Below are 23,737 nucleotides of genomic sequence, written 5' to 3'. Positions count from 1 at the left end.
ACCTACCCAAGTCTATAGTCTCTGATATGAACCATGTTTTCTTGAGTTCATTCTAGAAAGCCCTATTCAATTTTCAAGTGTCTACCTTAAATTATAGTTCCACTATCATCCCCAATCGGATGGTCAAACGAAGGCTTTGAATAAATGTTTAGAAGGTTATCTAAGATGTTATGCAAGGACTAAACCTAGGAGATGGTCTTCATGGTTATCGATGATCAAATGGTCATACAAAAACTTTCAAACCACTATCAAGATCTCTCATTTTGAGGCCCTTTACAGTTACCCAATGTCAAGGATCCTCTTTTATGTACCGGATGCTTTGAGTAACAAAGTTGTGGATCAGCTATTACGCACCCAAGAGTAGGTTAGAGCTTTGTTAAAGGAGAATCTAAATGCTGTCTAAAACTGTATGAAGGTGTATGCAGATAAGAAAAGGACAAAGTGGCAATTTGAAGTTAGAGATTGGGCGTACCTCCGCCTTCAATCGTACTATCAAAAGTCTGTAGTCATGCACCTCCACATGAAGCGAGCTTCGTAGTTCTACGGGTCGTTCCAAGTTGTACAAAGGCTGGGCATCATCGCCTACCTCTTGAATCTGTCGATGAACTCAAAGATACACCTTGTATAGTTGTATTCCACGTGTCCTGCTTGAACAACTCCTGACCCTACCCCCAATCAATGCATACAGGGAAGTCCAACCATAACCTGAAGAACTCTTGGATCGTTGCCTCAAACATGTGGGTCATCAGCATGTGACAGAGGTATTGGTAAAGTGGGCAGGGGCTATGGCAGAAGACAATAGCTAGGAACTACTTTGGAAGTTGCAAGAACTTTACTCACACCTTGTGGACAAGGTTCTCTAAGTGAGGGGGAGTTGTTATGAGTTTCTGAGGTGCCACATGGATGGGAGGGAACAATGAGATAGCAATGGAAGATTTACTGCTTTCAATAAAAGAATGCTCTGAAACGGCATCATGTAGGAGAAAGTGAAACTTTGCATTTTACTACATATTCTAGAAAAATGTATTAGGTTGTTTGTACGGCTGCCGCATGGAAAGTTTGTTAGTTTGTCGTGATGGATGTATGAGGAAAGGGGGGAACAAAAGGTTCATCTTATCCAAAACCTTATGAATGTCTGTATTTGTGGAGGTTGGATTACCTTGAACTAATCTATGGCATTTCTATAAAAAAAAAAAATTATCACTCAGTTTTATCCATTTCTTCTTCTGTTCAAAATAATGTTTGGAGAGTCAATTTATATTGGAGTCCAATGGCCAACTTGATAACAGTCTATATTATGCTTGCTAACTACTAAATTAAGATTTTTTTTTTGGAGGGGGGGTTGCAGGAGAGCAAAATGCCATTTTAGCTAATAATTAGCACCCATGCCATGTTTATTGGGAATCTTAGTAATTGGAAAAGGTCAACACGACATCGAGGTCCTATAAACAATCTAGTGGGGAGACTATTGTTTAACACATTTCATGGTTAGGACTGTTCATCCGGGTTCCAACCCGGGAATCCGGGTACATCCGGACCGGAACCCGGGTTTCAAATCCGGGCCGGAACCCGGACCAGGTTTATCCGGGTCAAACCTGGTCCGAAACCCGGATGTATCCGGGTTTTAAAAAACCCGGATTCCGGTTTCCGGGTTGAACCCGTTTTTTTTTTTTTTTTTTTACAAAAACCTATATTTACCTATATTATTAAATTTCTTTTAAAAGCATCTTATTTTTATCTTAAATCCTATTATTACAAATTTTTCAAGAAAAAATGGTTGAAAAGCATATTCCTTTATATATAAAACTAATTATTATTTTTAATTAAATGCATCTGAAAAAATAAATTTATTATAAATCATGTAAATGCATGCAAAAAAAAAAATACAATCACTACATATTATATTATTTGGTATTTATACATTACATTACAAAACACAATTACAATATATGAAATTACATATAAAAAATGGATTACATTGAGTCACCAATACATATTACAAAATATATCTGCTTCATACAATCAATGCATCCTTCCAAGCTTATCTACAAGATGTATTCAACAATGTTCTTGGGCTGCTATATCATAGTTTCCTTGTAAAAGATGCAATCATAAGAAGCAAAAAATAGATTAAAATACATCAGCCAAGGTTTTGGGTGTCACTTCCATGCAGTATTCATTCTTGTTGTGGACCAAGTGACTCAAGATTTCTAAGAAATCCAGTTAAGAAAATAACGGCAGCAGAAAGGATTTGTTCTACATGCACTATTATAAAAACATTGCTAGAAACAAAAGTTTCAATGAGAACCAATGACAGGATACTCAAGTCGACAACAGCACCCAAGTTGTCTGAGTTGGCAACAAACACATACTCATTACCCTGAATCAGGGACAAAAAAGAAATTCAGAAAATGATAAAGCTTATAAGTATGCATGCATCAATCAACATTCAGATGATCACTAAATAATACATCATAGTGCCAACCTGTGATAACAGTGCATCAAGCTTGCCACTGTTCTTCAAGGACGGGAACACATCACCATGGCCAGGAGGATACCTTCATGCATACAGTAGTCATGGGTCTAAGGACAAGAATGATCTTATGAAGGTTGAACAAGCACAACTAAATTAAATAAATAAATAAATATAAGAATGATCTTGCTTGTTTATCTTCTTTCCCTTTACAAAATACATTTACTAATAGCTGAAAATGATTAGCATCATTGATAACATTCGAACTTCTAAACCAAATAATAGAAACGCTGCACTCTGCTGTAAAGCTTCAGGTTATTTTTAGAACATTTACGCAGCTTACCAGAAAAACTGAAATCGCTGATAGCCACAATTCTAATGGAAGTTAGAATCTATCGGAACAAATTAATAAGCAACAACAAGAACAAATGTATCGGAAGTTGACTTAAATGCATACTTGGGACCAGTACAGCCCATTGTTGTTCCCAGACCTCCATTGATTAATTAATCCACAATAACCGTGATACATCATGAGTCAATTAAGCTACAAAACAACTTTTTTCAACAATATTATAGAGGAGCCAAAATAACAATATTATTGTCGTTATCTTTTCCTTTTTGGTGAAGGGGTTGGCTTGTATGTCCAAATTGTTTCAAAATTGTCAAAAGTTTCATTTTTTGTTTCTCTTCTGCATACAAACATCACTACAGCAAACTCAGATTTCCAAAAACATGTAGTTATAGACATAGCACATCACTACAGATCTACGAAGACAGAGCAAAAAAGTAGAAGACGATGGCCCAAACATATGTTTGACAGACATCGGGTGCTCCAAACGGCCCTCCTTTTCACATAAATCCACAAAAATATTCCCTAAGATTCTAGAAATCCAGATCTAACCCACAAAAACATTTCCTAAGATTCTACAAATCTAGATCTAATCCACAAAAAAAGTAAGCATCTATCATCAGTTTCATCGTAAATATAAAGAAAATCCCAAAAGCTCCATTTAGAGGTAGATATTGAACAACACTTGAAGTAAACAAAAAAAAGATTAAAAAAAAAATCAAGCATAGGTTCGGTAACTCCCTTTTGCTTTCTTATATCACTAGCGACGGCACTTGTGGTGGCTGAGGTGTTCAAAATATGCCGATTTTGCAGAGTCCGCAGGACCACCCTCGCGCTTAAGCCATCGTCAACTGAGACGAAACCCACAAACTCGGAAACAATCAAACGGCAGAGGAACCGAGGGACCTGGGTTTCGGTGTGAGATAGAGAGAGATAGAACACTTTGCGCAACGAGAGAGAGAGAGAGAGAGAGAGAGAGAGAGAGAGAGAGAGAGAGAGAGAGAGAGAGAGAGAGAGAGCGGCGGCAGTAGGGTTTCTTCAATCAGATGAACGAGAGAGAGAGAGAGAGAGAGAGAGAGAGAGAGAGAGAGAGAGAGAGAGAGGGTCAGGACTCGGGGAAGACGGAAATTTCATTTTTCTTTTTCGTTTTATACAAACCCGGTTACACCGGGTTACTAATACGGAACCCGGGTTTGAAACCCGGATCCGGACCGGATAAATCCGGTTTGTCCAATGCGGGTTCCAGCCCGGATAAAATCCGGGCCGAAACCCATAACCGGAATCCCGGTTATCCGGGTTCCGGGCCGGGCCGGATTTAATCCGGCCCGTATGAACAGCCCTATCCATGGTCTTTGATTCATAGAGTATTCGGTTGGACTGACATGATTAAACTATACCCTTCAATGAATAGGGCTGCTCTCTCTCTCTCTCTCTCTCTCTCTCTCTCTCTCTCTCTCTCTCTCTCTCTCTCTCTCTCTCTCTCTCTCTCCTTTTTTTCATTAGCCATGAGAACTGAATCCATTTAAATTTCACTCAAAACCTTATGTAGGAAGCACAACCCAACATGCGTGGTTACAAAATGATTACCTCATGCTCAAGACGCTCTCCTTTCTCCACTAATTACTACCAGCTTGGGTAAGACTTAAGTCAAATCTCCCATAAAATTCGCAATAATTTCAAACCTTCTCTCAGTTTCTCAACAAAGGATTTTGGTTGGTGGACAATTACACAAGTAAATAATGTATAATGCTATGTACCATATGGCTATCTTACCAATATCTTCTATGGTAATGTGGTGTAGAGTGTCAACACCCCCATTCCATCTCATTTAAAATAAAGAGAACAATACTATTTATCATATTTGTGAATGCCATCTCACCATAATAAGATGTCAATGGGATATTGATATTGTATATCTAAAAAAATCGAAGTGCTAAAAATTATAATATTATCCTAACGAGTTTGATACTTACAAGATAATGTATAAATATATTATTTATTATGCGATCTGCCGGTCATAAAAAAATTTATACGAATATTTTTTTATGTTAATTGACGTGGTAAATCTTCATTTTAGTATAATATCTAGTGGGTTAATAACTAGAGTTATAAATAGAATTTTCTATTTCATTTTTATCTTAATTTAGAGTTAATAATCTCGTTAAAAGGAAAAAAAAAAAAATATTGGGAAAAAAGGTGTTGCCTAACACTGACCCAAGATAGGAAATTCTATATCAGGAGTAGGGCGTCACTACTTTTTTGCAACCAAACACACCTTGTCTCTCTCCCGTTCTCTCGGTCTCTTATAAAGCGGGAGCCTCGAGCCTTTTCCACACAAGCTTTTACAGACACTCTAACCCTCTTTCACTCTGCTAGAAAACCTCATTTATTCCTATTCTTGCAGCCCAATTCTCAATCCCTTTTTCTCTAGGATTTTTGTAGAAGATAGTAGAAGAATATGGCAAGCACAGAACCGGAGCACCAGCACAGAGAAGACGAAGAAGCCGTCGCCAACGAGGACGAGGACACCGGTGCTCAGGTCGCCCCGATCGTCAAGCTCGAGGCGGTCCCTGTCTCCACCGGAGAGGAGGACGAAGATCCCATTCTCGATCTGTACGATTTATTTGTATATGTCCTGCCTTGTTCCTCTAAATCTAGGGTTTTTTTAATCAATTTGAAAAGATGGATACGATTTGATTTTGGTTCGCACCTGCAGGAAATCGAAGCTCTATCGATTCGATAAAGATGGGAACCAGTGGAAGGAGAGAGGTGCCGGTACTGTGAAGTTTCTCAAGCACAAGGAGACCGGCAAGGTCCGCCTGGTTATGAGACAGTCCAAGACCCTCAAGATCTGCGCCAACCATCTCGGTCTGTTTCAATTTGAGTTAGTTTGATTTTCTTGGTTAGGCTAGTGTTTTTAATCTTTCTTTGTAAAGGTAGGGTTCTTTTTATCTGATGCGGGGATCTTCTGTATTATTTTCTCAGTTCTTCCGACGATGACGGTACAGGAACACGCTGGAAACGAGAAGTCGTGTGTGTGGCATGCGACTGATTACGCGGATGGTGAACTGAAGGACGAGCTTTTCTGCATTAGATTTGCTTCCATTGACAGTGAGTCTTGATCTCCTTAATAGAATCACAGTATATTTAAATTTTGATCTGTAAATCTTGATGTGCTTTTAGATGCTAGCCAAGTATTCTAGTTCTTTTTTTCACAATCGATTAGTTTTAATAATATGAGTGATCAATAAAATTGGGCACCGTCCTTTTATGTAAAGAAAAAAGATCTGAATGCAGTTCGCATGGTTTTCTTGGGTGAGGGCCATTGTTTGTAATGGACTACATGTCCATGACTTTCTTTCAGTTGTAAACTCTAGTTAGGTATTTCTCAAGTATACTCCCTGTGAACTTGGGATTTGCCTATTATTATGAATAAAACTACTTGATTATCGGTCAAAAAAATATATATAATATATGCAGGCATCATGCAAAGATTTTACTGCGTTATTTTGATGTTGCACAGGTTATTAAAAAGTTATGTGAAGTTAGGGGTAAAAGAAAAAACTCAGAATGGAAATGTGATCTCAAGCGTCAAGAATTGTGATTTGTCACTATCACACCTGATTTTCCATTAGTTTAGCCACTATGATCTTAATTGAGGTGATCTCAAATGATTGTAGTACATATTTCATGTAATCTTAGAAATTTCATTCGTTAGGTTTGAATGACTTGAGAGTTCTGTAATTGAAGAGACCTCAATTCTTAGATGATGATATCTGTGCTGAGTCAATAGAGGATTTAGTTCCGTATTTGAAAATGTGTCCGACTATGTTGTACACTTATCATTGTCTATTTTTCAAACTTGTGTGGTTAAATAATGCTGTTGAAGTGGCAAAAAAAGTTTGAAGGCCGCTGGTTTCTAATAAAATTTCTTCTTGTAAAAAAAAAGGTTGTTGGCCAATCAAAACCAAGAACTACACAGTGTAAAGGTTTGCTATTTATTGGGAATCCTAATTTCAATTGTAAAGCATGAAAGTAAATCCACTTTATTGGAGAGCTCACTAAGCCAGCAAATAGGTGAAGAAATAAGAAACAATGAATGCGCCATCTTGCTCTAGATATTGGAATGAATTATGAACTCATTAGATTGATTATTTTGGGGGATGTAAGTGTGCAGGAATAAATGCGCCATGTTGCTATAGATATGATAATCACAGAAAACTATCTTCTTATACAAAAATATGATAATCACAGAAAACTGTTTGGGAATTTTAGTTTAGATAGAAATATGAATATAAGTATCCTATAACCTTAGTCAACGAGTATTTTCTGCAGTTTACTAGATGCATTTGTGATAATTTCCTGCAACCATCTCTTGTTAAATTTGATTGTTGTGCAAAATTCGTCACTGCATTATATTTCCTGTTAATTTAAAAGGTTACCAGCCCAACTATTGTTGACATATTCTTTAGTGCAGTGAAGAATTAAGTACATTGTCTGTTATGTCTTTTTTCCTTATTCTTTTTAGGAAATAATTCTCTAACTGAGGATATTATTTATATTTTTCTGTATCAGATTGCAAAGCCTTCATGGAGAAGTTTCAAGAAGTCGCAGAATCCCAAGGCAAGAAAGAGGAAAACAAAGATGCTGCTGCAGCTGCTGGGCTTCTTGAGAAGTTAAGCGTTGAAGAAAAGAAAACTGAGGACAAAGCTGGGGAGGAGGCACCCGTTGTATCCGAAAAGGAAGAAAAGGAAACTAAGAGTGATTCAGAAAAAATAGAGAAGAAAGATGAGGAGCCTGCTTCCTCAACTTGAAGAGGTGGTGATTTTAATGCCATAAAATACCTGGAAAAATCATGAGGATGGTTGGCCGACTGTTTTCCGACCCATGTCTTTGTATACTCAATGCAGCGAAAATTCATAGGATTGTGATTTATGGGTTGGATCGTCTTGTGCGTCCTTCAGATGGAGTTGTTTTCAACATTTGGTCAAACTTCGTTTCTTGTTTGGTTATTTGAGGGTTGTGTTTTTGCGATCTTGGAATTGTCAGGGTTCAGCTTAGTGCTTATCAACACTATTTATTTACTTGATGTATGCTGCGAGTCATTAAGCTCGGGAGGTGCTGCAGGAAAGAGCTATTATACACCGAGTTTTGTGCAGAGTATGGAGTTGTTATCTTTCTAGTTAATGATCAAAAGGTCGTCGAATTGTCCATCCATTTCCTGAAGTTTTTTGTATCTGCTTGTGCCTCAACCTACAATCCATTCGCTGAGTTTAATTAAGGTACAGACTGTAGATTAGTTTCTTGCAAGAATTGTGACCCAAAAAACTTTCGGTTAAGTCGTGGGCTCGCCTCGACCCTTGTGGTGGTCGACTCAAACTTTCTGCTAAAATTAACGAAAGGATGAATTATAGGAAAACAATAAATTCCTCGAGATCAAAGGTGGCGAATGAAGGATAGAAATGAGGCACTAAATTGCCTATTTCAGGGGCTTTCTGGATGGTTGCAATATTCTATCTATTTATCTATATATATATATATATATATATATGTATAGATATGCGCGTTAAATATTAATTGAAGCGAGTGAATTGGATTCATGAGTGCATCTTAAAACCAAAGCTTGGATGGATGCTCTATCCAGAGCAATCAAACAGCCAACCCCCAGCAAGAGACTCTTGGATTGGGAAAGCAATTCTAAGAAGAAAAAAGGTCTTTCGCGAGGGATGTTGATATAAGCTCGAGGCAGAAGAAGAGGAGACTCAACACAGAGGGAGGAAGAGGGTTTCCCTAATCTGGAACGTTCATTGGATATCAAGGCTTGACAACTAACGATTGGCTGAAATCAAGACAAGACATCAAATCCAAATCAACAAATATATAAACTGGGACTAAGGATTAATTCTTCATGAACCAAAATGGTGGGATACGGATACTGTTAAAACCAAAGCTGTATTTTGATGACACATCAGTGGAGCATGGGAGGAGGATGTTCTACACTTTTCCAGATTCTTTTTGCGTACTAGAAAAGTGTCTCTTTATTGCCCCTTCGATATTCAAGCCCTTGCTACTGGCTCCCTCACCGATGGGATCAAGATATTGCTCGACCTTCAAGGACTGCCCAAAATATTAGGTATTTGGGATCGGTCTGGACTATATGTCTAGGTGATGTATAATTCATGTTTTTTGGGGTAATCTGTAGTGCTTGCGTGAAGGACTTGGGACAACCCTAGTGTTAAGAGTCTCAAACTTGTGTCAGCACAGAATAATACTTTAATATTTTGTGGACTTTTTCATGGTCTAGATCGTGTGAGGCACTTGGGCTTGGCGAACACTTTGTCATCTAGTATAAATCACTAATCACTTAAATGGACTTTTCTGCCCACATAAGATATCTAAAGATCCTTTCAGACCAGAAAATAGAAAGATCCGACCCAAGATACCAGGGCCTTGTAATATAGAAAGCTCCAACTTGGCCGGATCTCTTATTGCCTCCTGCTAATATCAATCACAGAAAGAACAGATCAGCATAGGCACACGTGGCAACATCTAAGGTTGGAAACTGAATGATTGCCCTGATGGGACCCCTGAGGGACCCACTAAAACACGGACACGTGGACCAATTGGCTTTCTTTTTTTGGTCCATCAAAGCAACTTTTGGATGGGGTATGTGACCCTTCAAACATCCTTGAATCAAAATGGGGACACACAAAAGAGAGCCATAAATATTTGAAGTAGAAAGCACACCTAACATAACATATCCCCAGTTCTGACTCAAACTCTTTCATTCTTTCCTTTAAAATATCCTCCATCTCTCTCTGCAATCTGCAATATGCAATGTATTCAGAATTTTAAAACAATTGTGGGTTGGAACCCAATAACATCAGGACCAGAAAGGAAAACAGACGACAAAGACCAACTTGGTTGTCTTGTTATTCTAATCATCTTTCTTGCAGTACAAAGCCACAAACAATCAATTTGGCCATAAAGAAATCCAATAATGGTGATGAACAAGAACTTGTACGGCTGGAACCCAATGTCATAAAACAAAGACAGTCTGATTTGGTTGTTAAGGAAGATATCTCAATTCCTAGTTATGCATCTTATGATTAAAATTCAAACACAATTATTTTTGCCCATAATGTAACAATCTACCTCACGAGCCTCTGACTGTCCAGCTTCCAGAATTGTTAGTTTAAAGCGTCGAGTCTGATGAATCCTATTAGATATATTTGTGTGGAATAGAGAGAGTTGGAGATTAGACATAAGTTAACATCGTATCTTTAGGTTAGTTGATATCATAATGTGTCTACTTTGTTTCTAATTTGGTGGGTAACATCAAATCTTAGCATCTTATACTGTTTCATGATAACAATCACAGTTACTTTGATGCTGCTTTCAGAATTTTATGGACACCACAGAGAAGTCAGCAGTCCAGACCAGCATTTTCTTGACCACCTTCAATTTCCATCTTTAAGAGTCGAACAATACTTCAATTATTCAACTTTTTTTGGAATAATGTATATTATTTAAATTATATGAAAATATTACAAACATATTCAGGGCCGAATTTTCAGACTTTGTTAGAATTAATTATTTGATATGAACTATGATTTTCAAAGAACTATGATTCCCATCCACCAGAATAATACCAAATCCGACAAAAAGGAAATAATCATAATATTTTGGAAAATGTTCAGTTCAAAACCATTGACAAGCAAATTTAGAAGGATTTTTGTTTGCTTTCTTGGCCATAAGATCCACAGAAAATATAATGATCCTCAGAAAGGTCACTTTTAGGAGAGGACAAGTATGGTGGTCCTAGGGTTCAGTCAAACATATAATTTTCTTTCTATCACCAACAGCAGAGCAGAATTATAATAGACAGCTGTGATACCCTTGTACTTTCCTGAACAAATCTCTTTTTCTCTTTATTTATTTATTTTTTAATTTTCCTTTCTTTATTCTTGCAAAAAGAGATATGCAGGATCTTTAATGTAGAATAATAAATACAATACTATATTTATTTTAATTATTTACATACAGCGAGGATTCTACTGAAAGTCTCATTAATATTAGTTTCTCACACAGAAAATTGTTGTTTCCCAAATCACCAATAATCAAGAAGAAATAGGAGAATGTAGAGGAAAGGATTTTAGCAGGTACACACACGTGTGTCATGTAAAACCTTCTGGCATTTTAGCAGCAAACACCATACATACTGATATCAGCTGCACATAAGAGTTACATGACATGTCAGTAGGTATGATTTAGGACCCTCGTGCTGAAGAAGCTTTGCCTAATTTGTTTTGAGTACAGCTTGGCTGCTCAACTTTAACGTGGTCCCACAATGAATCGAACATGAACCTAGAACTAACAAGAAAACCGTCTTTTTCTTTTTAGGAAAGTTGTTTTTCCCCCTAAAAAGATCAATTTGCTTTTTGGGTCTTGGAGGTAGAATTTTCTTAATGAAATCATACACATTTATATATGGTAATTAGATCGCATGGTTTTTTTTTCCCTTCTTTATGTTATAGTAATTACTTAACCTTCTTATTTGTTACAATTCAACTAAGTAAATTAAGATTATTTGTAATTCAACTAAGCCATGCTGATGCGAAATTTTCTTTGTCTATATTCAAGCTTTGTATCCTAAAACAAATGAGACTATGATGCCCATTCATCGATCAATTGAAAACTGAGAAGTGCTAAATTTCCATGAGGGAACTGTCATCAAAGGCTTTTGTTATGACATTAATGTAGGTTCTTCCGATTTCCACTAGTTGGTGATATTCTACAAGGTCTCTAGAACCTCGAGGCCATTCATTCACCCTTGCCAGGAAGACGGAAATGCCTATAAGAGAAAAAGATGAATTGGGCAGTTAAATAACAATTAAAACAACAGGATAAGCACAATATTTTGGTGAATATTCTGCTTTACAGAATTCACTCAGAGGTCAATGTTCGTACACCATTGTTTTTCAATGTATTAAGAAATTCTTATACTTTATACTTTAAACAAATAAAATACAGTTAATAAAGCACAGGATGGGAAATGGAGAATAAGATAACTGCAATTTTGAGAGAATTAACCCAATGTTTTAATCCAAAAGATTTCTAAATAATTTCTCAAAGGAAAGAGAGGTCGAGAGAATTGAATGCGTTTTGGACATGTACACCACTTGCCAACTTACTGCTGCTCACTTCCTGCATCCTCTACTTTCTCGCTCACTATTTATATTCTCATTCTTAGGCATCTTCCTTTTCAATCGCCTCTCTGACTCTTTCTCCCTCTATTTTTCTCTCAGAGCCATGAAGCCCTCTGCAGAATTTGTAGAACACGGAATATCTCAAGAGGTATGCTTCTTCTGTTGCCTCTGAATTAAGCAGTTATGAACGTCGATGTTAGTGTCACCTTTTTCTCTTCAATTTTTTCCTAAAGAGTTTCTGGGTCTATTAGAATTAACGACAATCTATGATATGATGTTTATAAATAATATGCTTATGAAACTAACGTAAAAAATAGTGAGTAGTATCACATTCGGATTGTAACTGGTTCCCAGGTTGATTAGTTCTATTTTAAATGGAGTTCTGACAAAAGATTGATTGCTGAGTTTTCGTATGATGCAGTAAAAGGAGGAAGGGTGTATTCTGCTTCAATATCGTGGTTCAGGGTTTTTCAATTCTGTAGCTATTTCATTTTAAACATGACATCATTGTGTGAAAAGTGATGGCTTTTTCATACGCTTCATCTCATGCCTTCTTTATAGCCTTTCAAGCTGCAATCTCAACCATGCCAATCAGGGAAAAAAGAAAGAAATATGATTTAATCTTACTTGAATGCTGAGCCTGGTAGGGTCGCGAACCCGTGACAAAGCTAATCCATTATAAATATATTTTGATTCAGCCACTAATGCTTGTTCATTTTCTTTCTTCTAAGTTCATCTCATATATGTTAATAGATTTAGTGTCTTGAACCAGAACTTGAAAAGGGTCTCCCGCACAACAATGCTCAAATTGGCTTATCAAAGTCTAGGAGTGATATATGGAGATCTCAGTATTTCTCCCCTCTATGTTTACAAGACCACCTTCTCTGGCAAATTGAGCCTCCAAGAGAATGATGAAGAGATTTTTGGGGTGCTCTCCTTTATCTTCTGGACAATTACTCTCATTGCTCTATTTAAATACATATTCATAGTATTGTTGGCCGATGACAATGGTGAAGGTATGACACTGTCATTCCTTTCAATAATTAATTATTTAAGCTTGATAACATGATCGAACTTATGACTCAAATTTACTTATCCCTCAACTTTCCCTCACACCCCTGATATAGTTGACTAGGACGCAATATTCGCCATTTGTTGCACAAAGATCATTTCTTGCTCTAAATCTGGACTGCAACGGCATGTATGGAGAACATGCATGCTACATCGCCAACAACTGAAAACAAGTGGTTTAGTAAATCTTACAGCTTTTATTCAAGCTATTTTCCCTTCTTACAAATTTGGGCAGTTAAAATGTCATATTAGCAAGTTAAGCACTGCTTATTACGGTATAGTTTCCTCAACACCGAGAAGGAGCAGCTGATGCTTTTTCAAAACTTTGTGCCTGAGATTTCCTTCTATATTTCATATGGTAGGCATAAGCATCAGAAAAGAATGTTGGGATCGATATGTAAGGCAGCACTTTTAACACTTCGCGACTGCAGATTTAGGCAAAGAAGAAAGTTAATTAATGTCAACTTTTTGCTTATGATGCAGGTGGTAACTTTGCATTGTACTCCCTTCTCTGCCGACACGCAGGACTAAGCATTCTACCCAATCAACAAGATGCGGAAAAGAATTTGTCTTCATATTTAACAGAAGAATCTGCAGAAACATGGAAGAGTTCTGCTCTGAAGTCATTCTTCAAGAAGCACCCAAGATTTCGCAAAGGGCTTTTTATTTTTGTACTGCTTGGGACCTGTATGGCTATTGGAGATGGTGTACTCACTCCTGCAATATCAGGTAGCTGGATTTGGTGCAGAAGCTTGGCCTCTAGTGCTATTTACTTCTTAACTAATATGTTCTCCATCGTTTGAATTTTCTGATAGCCAGATTTATTCACATCAAGTCCACATGATATAGATTCAAGTTTAACTAGCATCAAATTTTTCTTAGTTGCATATAGCAAATATGCTGCAGATTTACTAAAGTTCTTAGCATTTCATTTCACAAGTTTGTTTCCATTATAATGAGATTAGAATTATCTTCATGAGATATTGGCAATGAAAGTTATAATGAATCCAGATCTTAACCACATAATTCTTTATAAAACATTCCCCGTAGCTATGATATAATTTAAGTAATATATTCATTTATGTGATATGTCTAGTTTTGTGACTTTTTAGAAGCAGAAGTAGGAGTCAGTCATAAATGACTTTTTCACTGATTTTAAAAATTATTTTTGGAAAAGCAAAGAATTGTTCATGTAGAATCCTGGATCATAATATAAAAGGAGCCTTGGCTGAAGATGATTCTGCATCATAAAGACAAAGAGTGTAAAACTAAAATTCAATGGTACTGTGTTTTGGTGGGGGTGGACAGGAAGGATTGTGTATTTTCTCTTTGGTCTTCTTGATCCTAAATGCTGAAAGTTTGCCTTCAGTATTTGAGTCAAACGAATGTTTGCTGGTCTTTCAATTTTATTTCTGCTTTACTTTCCACTAATGCTCTTGTAAAGATCGACATGTGTTACCATTTCAGTTCTTTCAGCAGTTTCGGGCATCAAACTGAAGATCGCAGAACTCCACGAGAGTACGTCCGGCTTAATACACTTCTATCTTCCAGTTCCCTTTTAAACTCCTCAGCATCTAGTCTATTTTGTTTTTTTTTTTTTTTTTTTTTTTTTGGGGGGGGGGGGGGGGGGGGGGGGGGGGGGGGGGGAGGCTTCTTCTATCTGATTGTCTTTTCTTTCAGATTATGTTATCATAACATCATGCATCATCTTGGTGGGGCTTTTCTCCCTTCAGCACCATGGAACACACAGAGTAGCTTTCATGTTTGCTCCTGTTGTCATATCTTGGCTTCTTTGTCTTACTGGTATTGGGGTGTACAACATATTTCGGTGGAATTCTCATGTATATCGTGCACTTTCTCCGATTTACATGTTAAAGTTCCTTACAAGCACAAGGGTTGAAGGATGGTTATCATTAGGAGGAGTGGTTCTTTCAATCACTGGTAACTCCTCCAAAATTCCAATATGACTTTCTGTTTATTTGTGGCTAAAAAGTTTTACTGGGAATATGTCTCAGGTGTGGAGGCAATGTTTGCTAATCTGGGTCATTTCTCTCCACTCTCAATTAAGGTAATCTGAAACTCAGTGCATGTATGGGACATCAATGGTGGACATCAATGCCTTTTCTTATTATCAAACCTAGTGCATAATACTTGGTTTTCAAATCCCAGATGGCCTTCACATTTCTGGTCTATCCCTCTTTGGTTCTTGCATATATGGGTGAGGCTGCATACCTCTCTAAGCATCATGAAGATATTCAGAGAAGCTTCTATAAAGCCATACCAGGCAAGAAAATACTGAAGTGCCAGTTAGTTTATATCATTCCTTCCCGATCTCATGTTAATGCCATTGTCCTCTGTGCAGAAGCTGTATTTTGGCCGGTGTTCATAGTGGCCACTTTTGCAGCTGTGGTAGGAAGTCAGGCTGTAATATCAGCTACCTTCTCCATTATCAGCCAGTGCTGTGCATTGAATTGCTTTCCCCATGTTAGAATCATTCATACGTCGAGTAAAATATATGGGCAAATATACATACCTGAGGTCAATTGGTTGTTAATGTGCCTGTCTTTAGCTGTGACAATCGGACTGAGGGACACAAACATGATGGGTCATGCATACGGTATAAACTTAAACCACCAAGTAAACATGCAAATTTCTAATGCTTCTATTGGCCCTTCATGTCCATGAATGAACTTGGTTGTTCTGCTGAACATACAGGGCTTGCAGTTACTACTGTCATGTTTGTCACAACATGCTTGATGGCATTGGTGATGATAATAGTGTGGAAGCAGAAGATAATTTCTGCTGTTTCATTTCTTTTGTTGTTTGGGTCATTGGAACTGCTTTACATCCCTGCATGTATGTTCAAGGTACCTGAGGGTGCATGGATTGCGCTGGTAATGTCTTATGTCTTCATGGCTGTAATGTATGTATGGCACTATGGAACAATGAAGAAACACCAGTTTGAGGTGGAGAACAAGGTCTCAATGAATAGGATAGTGTCTTTAGGGCCAAGCCTAGGCATGGTTCGCGTCCCTGGAATTGGACTTGTATACAGTAATCTGGTGACAGGGATTCCAGCTGTTTTTGGACACTTTGTGACTAATTTACCTGCATTCCATCAGGTGCTTGTATTTGTTTGCATAAAATCTGTTCAAGTTCCCTATGTTAGTGAAAAGGAACAGCTTCTCATTGGTAGGGTTGGCCCGAAGGAGTGTGGTATGTACCAGTGCTTCTTGAGGTATGGTTACAAGGATTTGCAGCAAGAAAATTACAACTTTGAGAACAGGCTGGTGTCAAGACTAGTACAATTTGTAGAAACAGAGGAAGAAAGTGCATCAAAAGCAAGAGCTGATTGTTGTGCAGAGTTTGGAAACTCGGATGCTGAAACCTTTGATTTTTCAGTGCACAGTATCACACTTCCAGATCAAGAAGGGGACAGTGTGAAGTCTGCACATGATATTCAAGTAATGACATCTGGCATCCGGCATGTCGAAAGTTTTGTCCTAAAGGATGAGTCTCTGCACATTTTAAGAGCTAAAGAATCGGGTGTCACATATGTTCTTGGGCATTCCTATGCAAAGGCAAAGAAATCATCTTCCATCTTTAAGAAATTTGTTATTGATGCAGTATATGCTTTTCTGAGCAAGAATTGTAGAGAACCTAACATTCTTATGAACGTGCCTCCTACTTCTTTGCTGGAAGTTGGTATGGTTTACTACGTCTAATGTCCTATAATGCTAAAAAAAGAGGGGGCACCAGCGGTCAGACTCAGAAGATCTCTCCACAAGTCTTGTTTCTCCCCTCTCTCTCACACAGATTATTTGTCACTGATCTTTAGGTTTGCATTGCCAGACTCTGAAATTTTAGGATGTAAATCATATGATTTTATCGTTTTGACAAAGTAAATCCATACAGCAGAACTAGCACTTCCTTAAAACCACTTCTTTGTTCTCTATGGTAAATGAATCGAATGATAAATTGCTTTGAGCCTTTAGCAAGGTCCCCTGCCCAATAAAGTAGTATTAGGGGCTAAAGAAGGAGGCCAAGAGCCCTCTAGAAAGTAAAAGGCCAAACTCCGGATATGTACTAGCTACTGTTCCATTTAAGTAGGCGTATAATTCTTTTAAGGTTGTAAAGATGCGTCTAAGTTCTCCCGACCCTAGTGATTGTACCTCAAGTGAGAGGAGTTGAGGGGCATTGAGCAACCTCTCATACTATGTTGTTTAATCTTCTTTACCACAATTATTATTCTGCTGAATTATCTCTCAGATTCAACCACCACAGACAGCACAGTTTCGCCATCATATTACTTTGCCCATCGCACTCAAAAAAATAACCCCCTGGCCCTCATCATATTTGTTTATGTAAAAGGCAACAGTGATGTCTATATTCAAGGAATTCCCAATCAACTAAGATCCAGGCACATTTGGGAAAATATAAGAGATTAATACTAAAAATTAGTTAGGCTTGAGGAAAAATATCAACGAATTGTCAAGAAGATCGCATTCGGAATATGGTAGGCTGTAATAATCAATGCTTTTTGCTTTTTCTTGTACTTTTCCCTGTGAGCATCCTTCACCAGTATTCATTTCTCACTCTCCCTTTTTCTTTACTTCCCATTGCTTCGCAAGCAAAGCATACCAAATGGCAATCAAGTCCACGGAGAAATACCGCATCAACCTCCTTAGGAACCTCAGAAATGAAACCAGATTGACCTAATGATTTCACCATTCCAATCTGGGATGGACACTTGGGCCACGAGGATTTCAAAGTTCCAAACATGGGAAAGTTGGACTGTTGGATGTTTTCTATCCGTCATATTTCCTTTTCTAGTCGACATATGTTTCAAAAATTTATGTAAAAGTATGAAGCAAGTAACACATACGGGCAAATGCTCCCAACAACATACGCCATAGCAGGCTTATTGGTTTTGTACCATGATTTTGTTAATACCAACATAACAGAACACATAAACATGTAGTAGGAACTACAAAATTGAGTTTTTTAAGGTAAATTCCACAGAGAGTTTAAGGTTGTACCTAACGAAAACACATTGAGAATTATCACATGCTAATTTAATCTGCCTTTTCTTAAACTTCAATTTGAAAGACCAAGACTTGCACTTGCCGAAAGCATCCTTGTCTAAAGTATTTACACTGTATGCCCCAAAGTGCAATTACTAGAATATCCAGGGGCATTTTCTTGAATACCACTTGTGAGGCTTAGGTAAACATAGCAACCTTGAAAAGCAAGGTCATAGACATAAAAAGGGGAGAAAAATACAGCAATTGGGTGTTGGGTGTAGCTCTTGTTCCTGTGTCATCCTTGGGATGAAAGCAGAGCACAAGAGAATGCCACAAGAGGATGATGAATCAGAGATCAACCTCCTCAAGAAAGAACTTGAAGTCTCTCTGCAAAGAATTGATACATTGGAGAAAGAAAACCAGGAGCTAAAACAGGAAGTAAGCCGTCTGAAAGCCCAGATAAGTACCCTTAAAGCATACAATAATGAGAGGAAGACTGTGCTCTGGAAGAAGTTACAGAATTCCCTGGACAGCAACTATACAGATGCATCTCAACACAAACTGTCTGCTTTCATCAATGTATCAGAGCAGGTTCCAGGAACTGAAAAATCATCTACCAGAACAAGTTTCCCAGAATCAACAGCGGAAAAACCAGCGAAGGTTCCAACCCCACCACCGAGACCTAATTCAGTCACTCCCACTTTGCCCAACAAAGTGAAAGGAAATAAAGCTCTGCCATCGCCAGCACCAGCACCGCCACCATTTCCATCCAAATCACTAGCTGGGTCGAGAGCAGTGCGACGTGTGCCAGAGGTGATCGAGTTGTACCGTTCACTAACTAGGAGAGATGCTGCCCACAAGGAGAACACAACCAATCCTAAAGGAACTCCAGCAGTCGCCTCTACTAAGAACATGATTGGAGAAATTGAAAACCGTTCAAAATATCTTTCTGCTGTAAGTATGGTTGCAGCCTACTCTTAAATAATAGTTACTAAACAAAAACCATGTGCTGACAAAATGAAATTGAATGGACAGATAAAATCAGATGTGGAAAGACAAGGGGAATTCATCAAGTTCCTTATTAAAGAGTTAGAATCTGCAGCTTTTAGAGATATTTCCGATGTGGAGGCATTTGTGAAATGGCTAGATGGGGAATTATCTTCATTGGTTGATGAAAGGGCAGTGCTGAAGCATTTCACACAATGGCCAGAACGAAAAGCAGATGCGCTGAGAGAAGCTGCTTGCACCTACCGAGATCTAAAGAGCCTTGAATCTGAAGTAACACATTTTGTGGACAACCCAAAAGAGCCTTTGACCCCAGCTCTGAGAAGAATACAAGCATTGCAAGACAGGCGAGCGTGTACAAACTAAAATATAACAATTCAGTATTTCATTCCATTCTTTTGATTAATTACATGATCTTATTTTAACTTAAAGGTTGGAGCAAAGCATTGACAACATAGAAAGGCCGAGGGAAAGCACAAGCAAGAGGTACAGGGATCTCCAGATTCCTTGGGAGTGGATGCTGGACACAGGGCTTATTGGTCAGGTACGTACCACATAGCTGATCTTTGCCCCCCCCCCCCCCCCCCCAAAAAAAAAGCTTTTAAGAGTTTCAACCGATAACAATAGCTTACCAAAAAGGAAAAGGTTTGGTAAGCACTGAAGTTGCGGTTTGAAGTGGTAGAATCCATCAATTCTTCGAAGGTTTTCCTTCTTTTAACACCTTCTGCTCAATCCTTTCACCGTCCATCCATAACCAACACAGTCTATATGAGACTAGTAGTCCGTGTCGACATTTTACAACACAAAAAAACCTCATCAACATTTCACCAACCAGCAGCCGACCAAAAGGACAAATCTTCAAAGAAATTACCGGCACAAGCATTCTTCGATCCTGTCTGTGATACAAATCGGTAAAGGCAACCCATAAAGAAATCTATTTTGGATCCATTTCCAGATATGTCATCAATCTGTTCGTGATTTTTCTTCTGTTAGCAGATGAAACTAAGTTCATTGAAGCTCGCCAGAAAATACATGGAAAGGATAACTAAAGAACTGCATGCTGATGAATGCTCGGGTGAAGAGAATCTCATGCTTCAAGGAGTTCGATATGCATATCGAGTACACCAGGTACAATGGGCTCTAAACAATGAATGCAATCTTAAATGTTCGTCTAACTAACCATCAGAATGTTCAGTTTGCAGGCGGTTTTGATGCAGAGACCATACAAGCATTTGAAAATCTAAAGGCGGCTGGCTTGAGTAGAGAGTGATTTTTCAACTGTCGATAAACACCCCATACATGTCAGAATTTGATAATGGATATGTGGTATAGAATAAATCCACCAGAATTATTAAGCATCCTTGCTAGCTAGCTCATATTATTCGTTCAACGATTGCAAATGTTAGTTCCATATTATGGGCAGGGGCAAGTTTCATAGATTATTTGCCAGAGTTCCAAACTCTAAAGCAAGACATTCAAAGCCGTGGAAAACAACCTTAAGCTTATGAAGCAAGTCCTTCCACCTATGCAGTGCACAGCCGTTACAAGTTACAACCCACTAGACGGGTCAATTCAATAATGGATCAAAGAAACTAAAGAGCCATTCCTTCCGTTGCTGCCTTGGAAGCACTAAAAAATAAAACTTCAGAGGTGATAATCTACACATCCAAGCTCAATATGTCCTAGAAGTTGCAAAAAACACTAGGCAAAGCTCACTAGCATTTCAAATATTCTACATGATACAGCAGATCAGAGACCCTGTTCTTTATATATCGCATGGAAAGCATAGTACACAATGCTTCCCACACACAGAAACATCACAGGTGTTATACTACTTATGAGAACCCACGCATTGACGCAAGTGCATCAAAATTAACATAAATCCTAACCCTCACATAAACCTACCGCTTAACGGGCAAACACATCCGCAAGGCCGCACTCACAAGCTCCAACATACATAACAGTACAACCCATTTGCAAAGATGCTAAAATTAACTGCGCAAAAGGTGTAAGAGCCAAGGCAGACGACTAGGGCATTCAAACACTAAGATAATCAACCGATCGCGTTCGCCGTTCACAGAAACCGTACCCATAACACAAACATGAAGAAATAGCTGCAACGATGTCACATAATCCATTTCATACATGAAAAATTAAACGCTTAACAGAGTTTATCACTACGCCAGGACGTATAAATTGAAAGATAAAAACAAAACGTTACGAGATGTTCCACAAAAAGACATAAACTTAAGCCAGGAAATGAAAAATGGCAGCAAGAGCGAGCCTAAAGCTGGTAAAGAGCTCCATAGGCCTAAATGTTACTCTGCTTCTACTTAGATCTCTGCCTCATCTTTCGGCGCTTCCTCTTCAGCCTCCTCATACGCTTCTTCTTCCACTGCAAAAAACACGATCACCATAGTAATTTAGCGCGGTGCACATTCATTTTACAATAAAAACGATATATTAGAATCTTTTGATTACTACCTTGGCTCTCATGGCGTCGCAGAGAGAGAGAAACCCTAGCCTCCTTTGAAACCCTTGATGGCTCTGCACAGCGAAGTAAAACGAATACTTATGTCCACCGGTCCGTTTGGCTGTGGCTTAGCGGTATTTGTATGCAAAACCTACAACTTGTAACTGGGCCAGTTTTGAAAACTGGGCGAGTCTGGATCTGACCCACTTAAAGACGGGGGCCTTTAACTGAACGTAACGCTTGCGTGGCCACCACACTTGGGAGCCCATGGGCCAAGAGGATCTATATGGTTGAAAGAACCAAGGGAGAACCAGCAAAACTAATTTGTCAATAGTTTTAAAAAATATTTTAAAAAAATATTATGTTTTTCAAAAATATTTCACCTAAATTTTTTTGGCTCCAAAAAACATATTTATTATTTGATATATTTACGTTGTTATAATTTAATTAATTAATTAATAATAACTTAAAATCTGTTGTATAAAATGGGAAATTATAAACATGTGTAATTGTTGATAATAACACAAGATATAAGAGGAAAATTTTAAAAAAATAATAATATTTACAGTCGTATATAAGTAATAAGGAATTATTTTGAAAAAAAATATTAAATATAAAATTTATATGAAAAACTTAATTTTTTAATAATTTATTCTAAATTATAAAGTACTTACATATTATAAGACAGCAGATAGTATTAGAGCATTTTCATTAATTTGGCCAAATGAGAATGATGGTCAAAATTTACATAATTTGTGTTAAAAGACTCCATATTGAGTTTGGCATATTTAAAATAATATAGACTTTTACAATAATTTTTGACCAAATAGAAGATTACAATTGGTTCATCAAATATTAAAATACTAGATTCTCACTATGAGCAAAAATACTATTTAGTTAGTAATTAAAAAATTTAAATAGAATTTTAGATGAATTTAATCAAATTTTTTTTGTTATTAGTATTAAATGACATTTGAAAATATGATTTTTTTTAAATATTAATTTAATTAGAATATAATTATTATTAACATTTAATTAGTAAAATTATAAAATGTGAAAAAGTAAATTAAATAAAAAGATTATTCTATTAATAATATTTTATTATTATATAGAGAATAAATAGATAATTTAACGAAAGAATTGAATTTAAATAGAATAAATAAATAAAAAAAAATATGATATATTGACTTAATTTTAAAGATAAATTTAGCCAAATTTAGAGCACTCGCATCCGGCTCCCCATCCCTTCCGCATCCTCATATTTTAGGGATATTTTTAGGGTTTGATCTAAAAACCCTCCTCCATCCGGTTCCCCAAAATGGGGATCAACTATCCGGCTGCTACAGAAGGTCCCCATATATGGGGACTCACTGTACATCCCCAAATGTGATTCGGTTCCCTCTCTCCTTCGACATCCCGCGTCTTCTACCTTGCGACGGTTGGCTGTCCTTCATCTCTCCGACTTCCCCGAATCTCGCATCACGCCGGTATGCCCATTCCAGATTTTTGATTCTTTGATATTTGATTTTTGTTGAGTTTATTTGGGGCATTTTGATACCGGTGGTGGTTGGTACCGGGATCCGGACTACCTATTCTGCTCTCCGACCCAGATCTTTGATTTCTAGAGTTTTGCTTACTTTTCCCTGAATTTCAGTCAGTTTCATCGACCAGAGAAGAAAAATTTCAAGGTTTGGATCGTTTAGCTTTCTGGGTTCTGATTAAATGCTTGTTTTCGTATAAATTGCTGATCTGTCTGCCGAAGTTCATTACCAAAATATAAAGCTAACTGATAAAGTCGAGTGTTTTCTCACATTTAGATTAAATTTGGTTTACATTCTTTTGTTTCCGTTTGTTTTACTGCTACCTGTTAATATATTTGTGTCGCTTCTATATCGGATTCGAGTGTTTGGGGAAGATCTCGCAGGTGAATCTGGCTTGAATACCATGTATCCCGGGTGAAAAGTCAGAGATTTGTATGATTCATGTTTCCCCTGGGATTTTGTCCCATGGATCGATCATTTTGAAATTATGAGAGACAGCTATTTGGATATTCTTCTCAATCTCTGTTTTTTATGGGTTTTTATTTTAACTACAAAACTTTTTGTGATCAAGGATCGGCGCGTCATGTTTTTC

The 23,737-nt window shown here is 37.6% G+C and overlaps 3 protein-coding genes and 1 long non-coding RNA gene across 10 annotated transcripts; 3 read left to right on the top strand and 1 right to left on the bottom strand.

Annotated features, from left to right (window-relative positions):
• The first annotated feature begins 5,139 nt into the window (after nucleotides 1-5,139).
• Nucleotides 5,140-8,039, top strand: LOC122292732 (ran-binding protein 1 homolog a-like). The gene is made up of 4 exons (XM_043101217.1): nucleotides 5,140-5,435; nucleotides 5,539-5,690; nucleotides 5,808-5,933; nucleotides 7,398-8,039. The coding sequence occupies exons 1-4, from the start codon at nucleotides 5,281-5,283 to the stop codon at nucleotides 7,634-7,636; spliced, it is 672 nt and encodes a 223-aa protein (XP_042957151.1). The 5' UTR covers nucleotides 5,140-5,280; the 3' UTR covers nucleotides 7,637-8,039.
• A 3,826-nt stretch (nucleotides 8,040-11,865) lies between these two features.
• Nucleotides 11,866-17,096, top strand: LOC122292380 (potassium transporter 1). 3 transcript variants are annotated; one of them, XM_043100711.1, is made up of 9 exons: nucleotides 11,867-12,179; nucleotides 12,804-13,047; nucleotides 13,586-13,831; nucleotides 14,570-14,620; nucleotides 14,783-15,043; nucleotides 15,118-15,170; nucleotides 15,272-15,386; nucleotides 15,465-15,719; nucleotides 15,818-17,096. In XM_043100711.1, the coding sequence occupies exons 1-9, from the start codon at nucleotides 11,994-11,996 to the stop codon at nucleotides 16,825-16,827; spliced, it is 2,421 nt and encodes an 806-aa protein (XP_042956645.1). In that variant the 5' UTR covers nucleotides 11,867-11,993; the 3' UTR covers nucleotides 16,828-17,096. The 3 variants fall into 3 exon arrangements, with proteins under 3 accessions (XP_042956647.1, XP_042956645.1, XP_042956646.1); XM_043100712.1 differs by having other exon boundaries at nucleotides 12,453-13,047; XM_043100713.1 differs by lacking the exon at nucleotides 14,783-15,043 and having other exon boundaries at nucleotides 11,866-12,179.
• A 1,254-nt stretch (nucleotides 17,097-18,350) lies between these two features.
• LOC122292381 (protein CHUP1, chloroplastic-like) lies at nucleotides 18,351-20,547 on the top strand. Of its 5 annotated transcripts, none has more exons than XR_006236919.1 (6): nucleotides 18,351-19,080; nucleotides 19,162-19,478; nucleotides 19,564-19,675; nucleotides 19,970-20,042; nucleotides 20,128-20,259; nucleotides 20,334-20,547. XR_006236919.1 is itself a non-coding variant. In XM_043100716.1 (5 exons), the coding sequence occupies exons 1-5, from the start codon at nucleotides 18,433-18,435 to the stop codon at nucleotides 20,373-20,375; spliced, it is 1,251 nt and encodes a 416-aa protein (XP_042956650.1). In that variant the 5' UTR covers nucleotides 18,351-18,432; the 3' UTR covers nucleotides 20,376-20,547. The 5 variants fall into 5 exon arrangements, 3 of the variants coding, with proteins under 3 accessions (XP_042956650.1, XP_042956651.1, XP_042956649.1); XR_006236918.1 differs by having other exon boundaries at nucleotides 20,327-20,547; XM_043100716.1 differs by lacking the exon at nucleotides 19,970-20,042.
• LOC122292382 lies at nucleotides 19,500-21,774 on the bottom strand. The gene is made up of 3 exons (XR_006236920.1): nucleotides 21,616-21,774; nucleotides 21,037-21,526; nucleotides 19,500-20,409 (listed from the first exon to the last, which is right to left on the bottom strand). It is a non-coding gene; the product is annotated as an uncharacterized LOC122292382 (long non-coding RNA).
• Nucleotides 21,775-23,737: the final 1,963 nt, after the last annotated feature.

The sequence above is a fragment of the Carya illinoinensis genome, chromosome 13 (assembly GCF_018687715.1).
Source record: "Carya illinoinensis cultivar Pawnee chromosome 13, C.illinoinensisPawnee_v1, whole genome shotgun sequence".
NCBI classification, from domain to species: domain Eukaryota; kingdom Viridiplantae; phylum Streptophyta; class Magnoliopsida; order Fagales; family Juglandaceae; genus Carya; species Carya illinoinensis.
The sequence above is the reverse complement of the archived record's forward strand: the minus strand, read 5'-3'. Positions and strand labels throughout refer to the sequence as shown.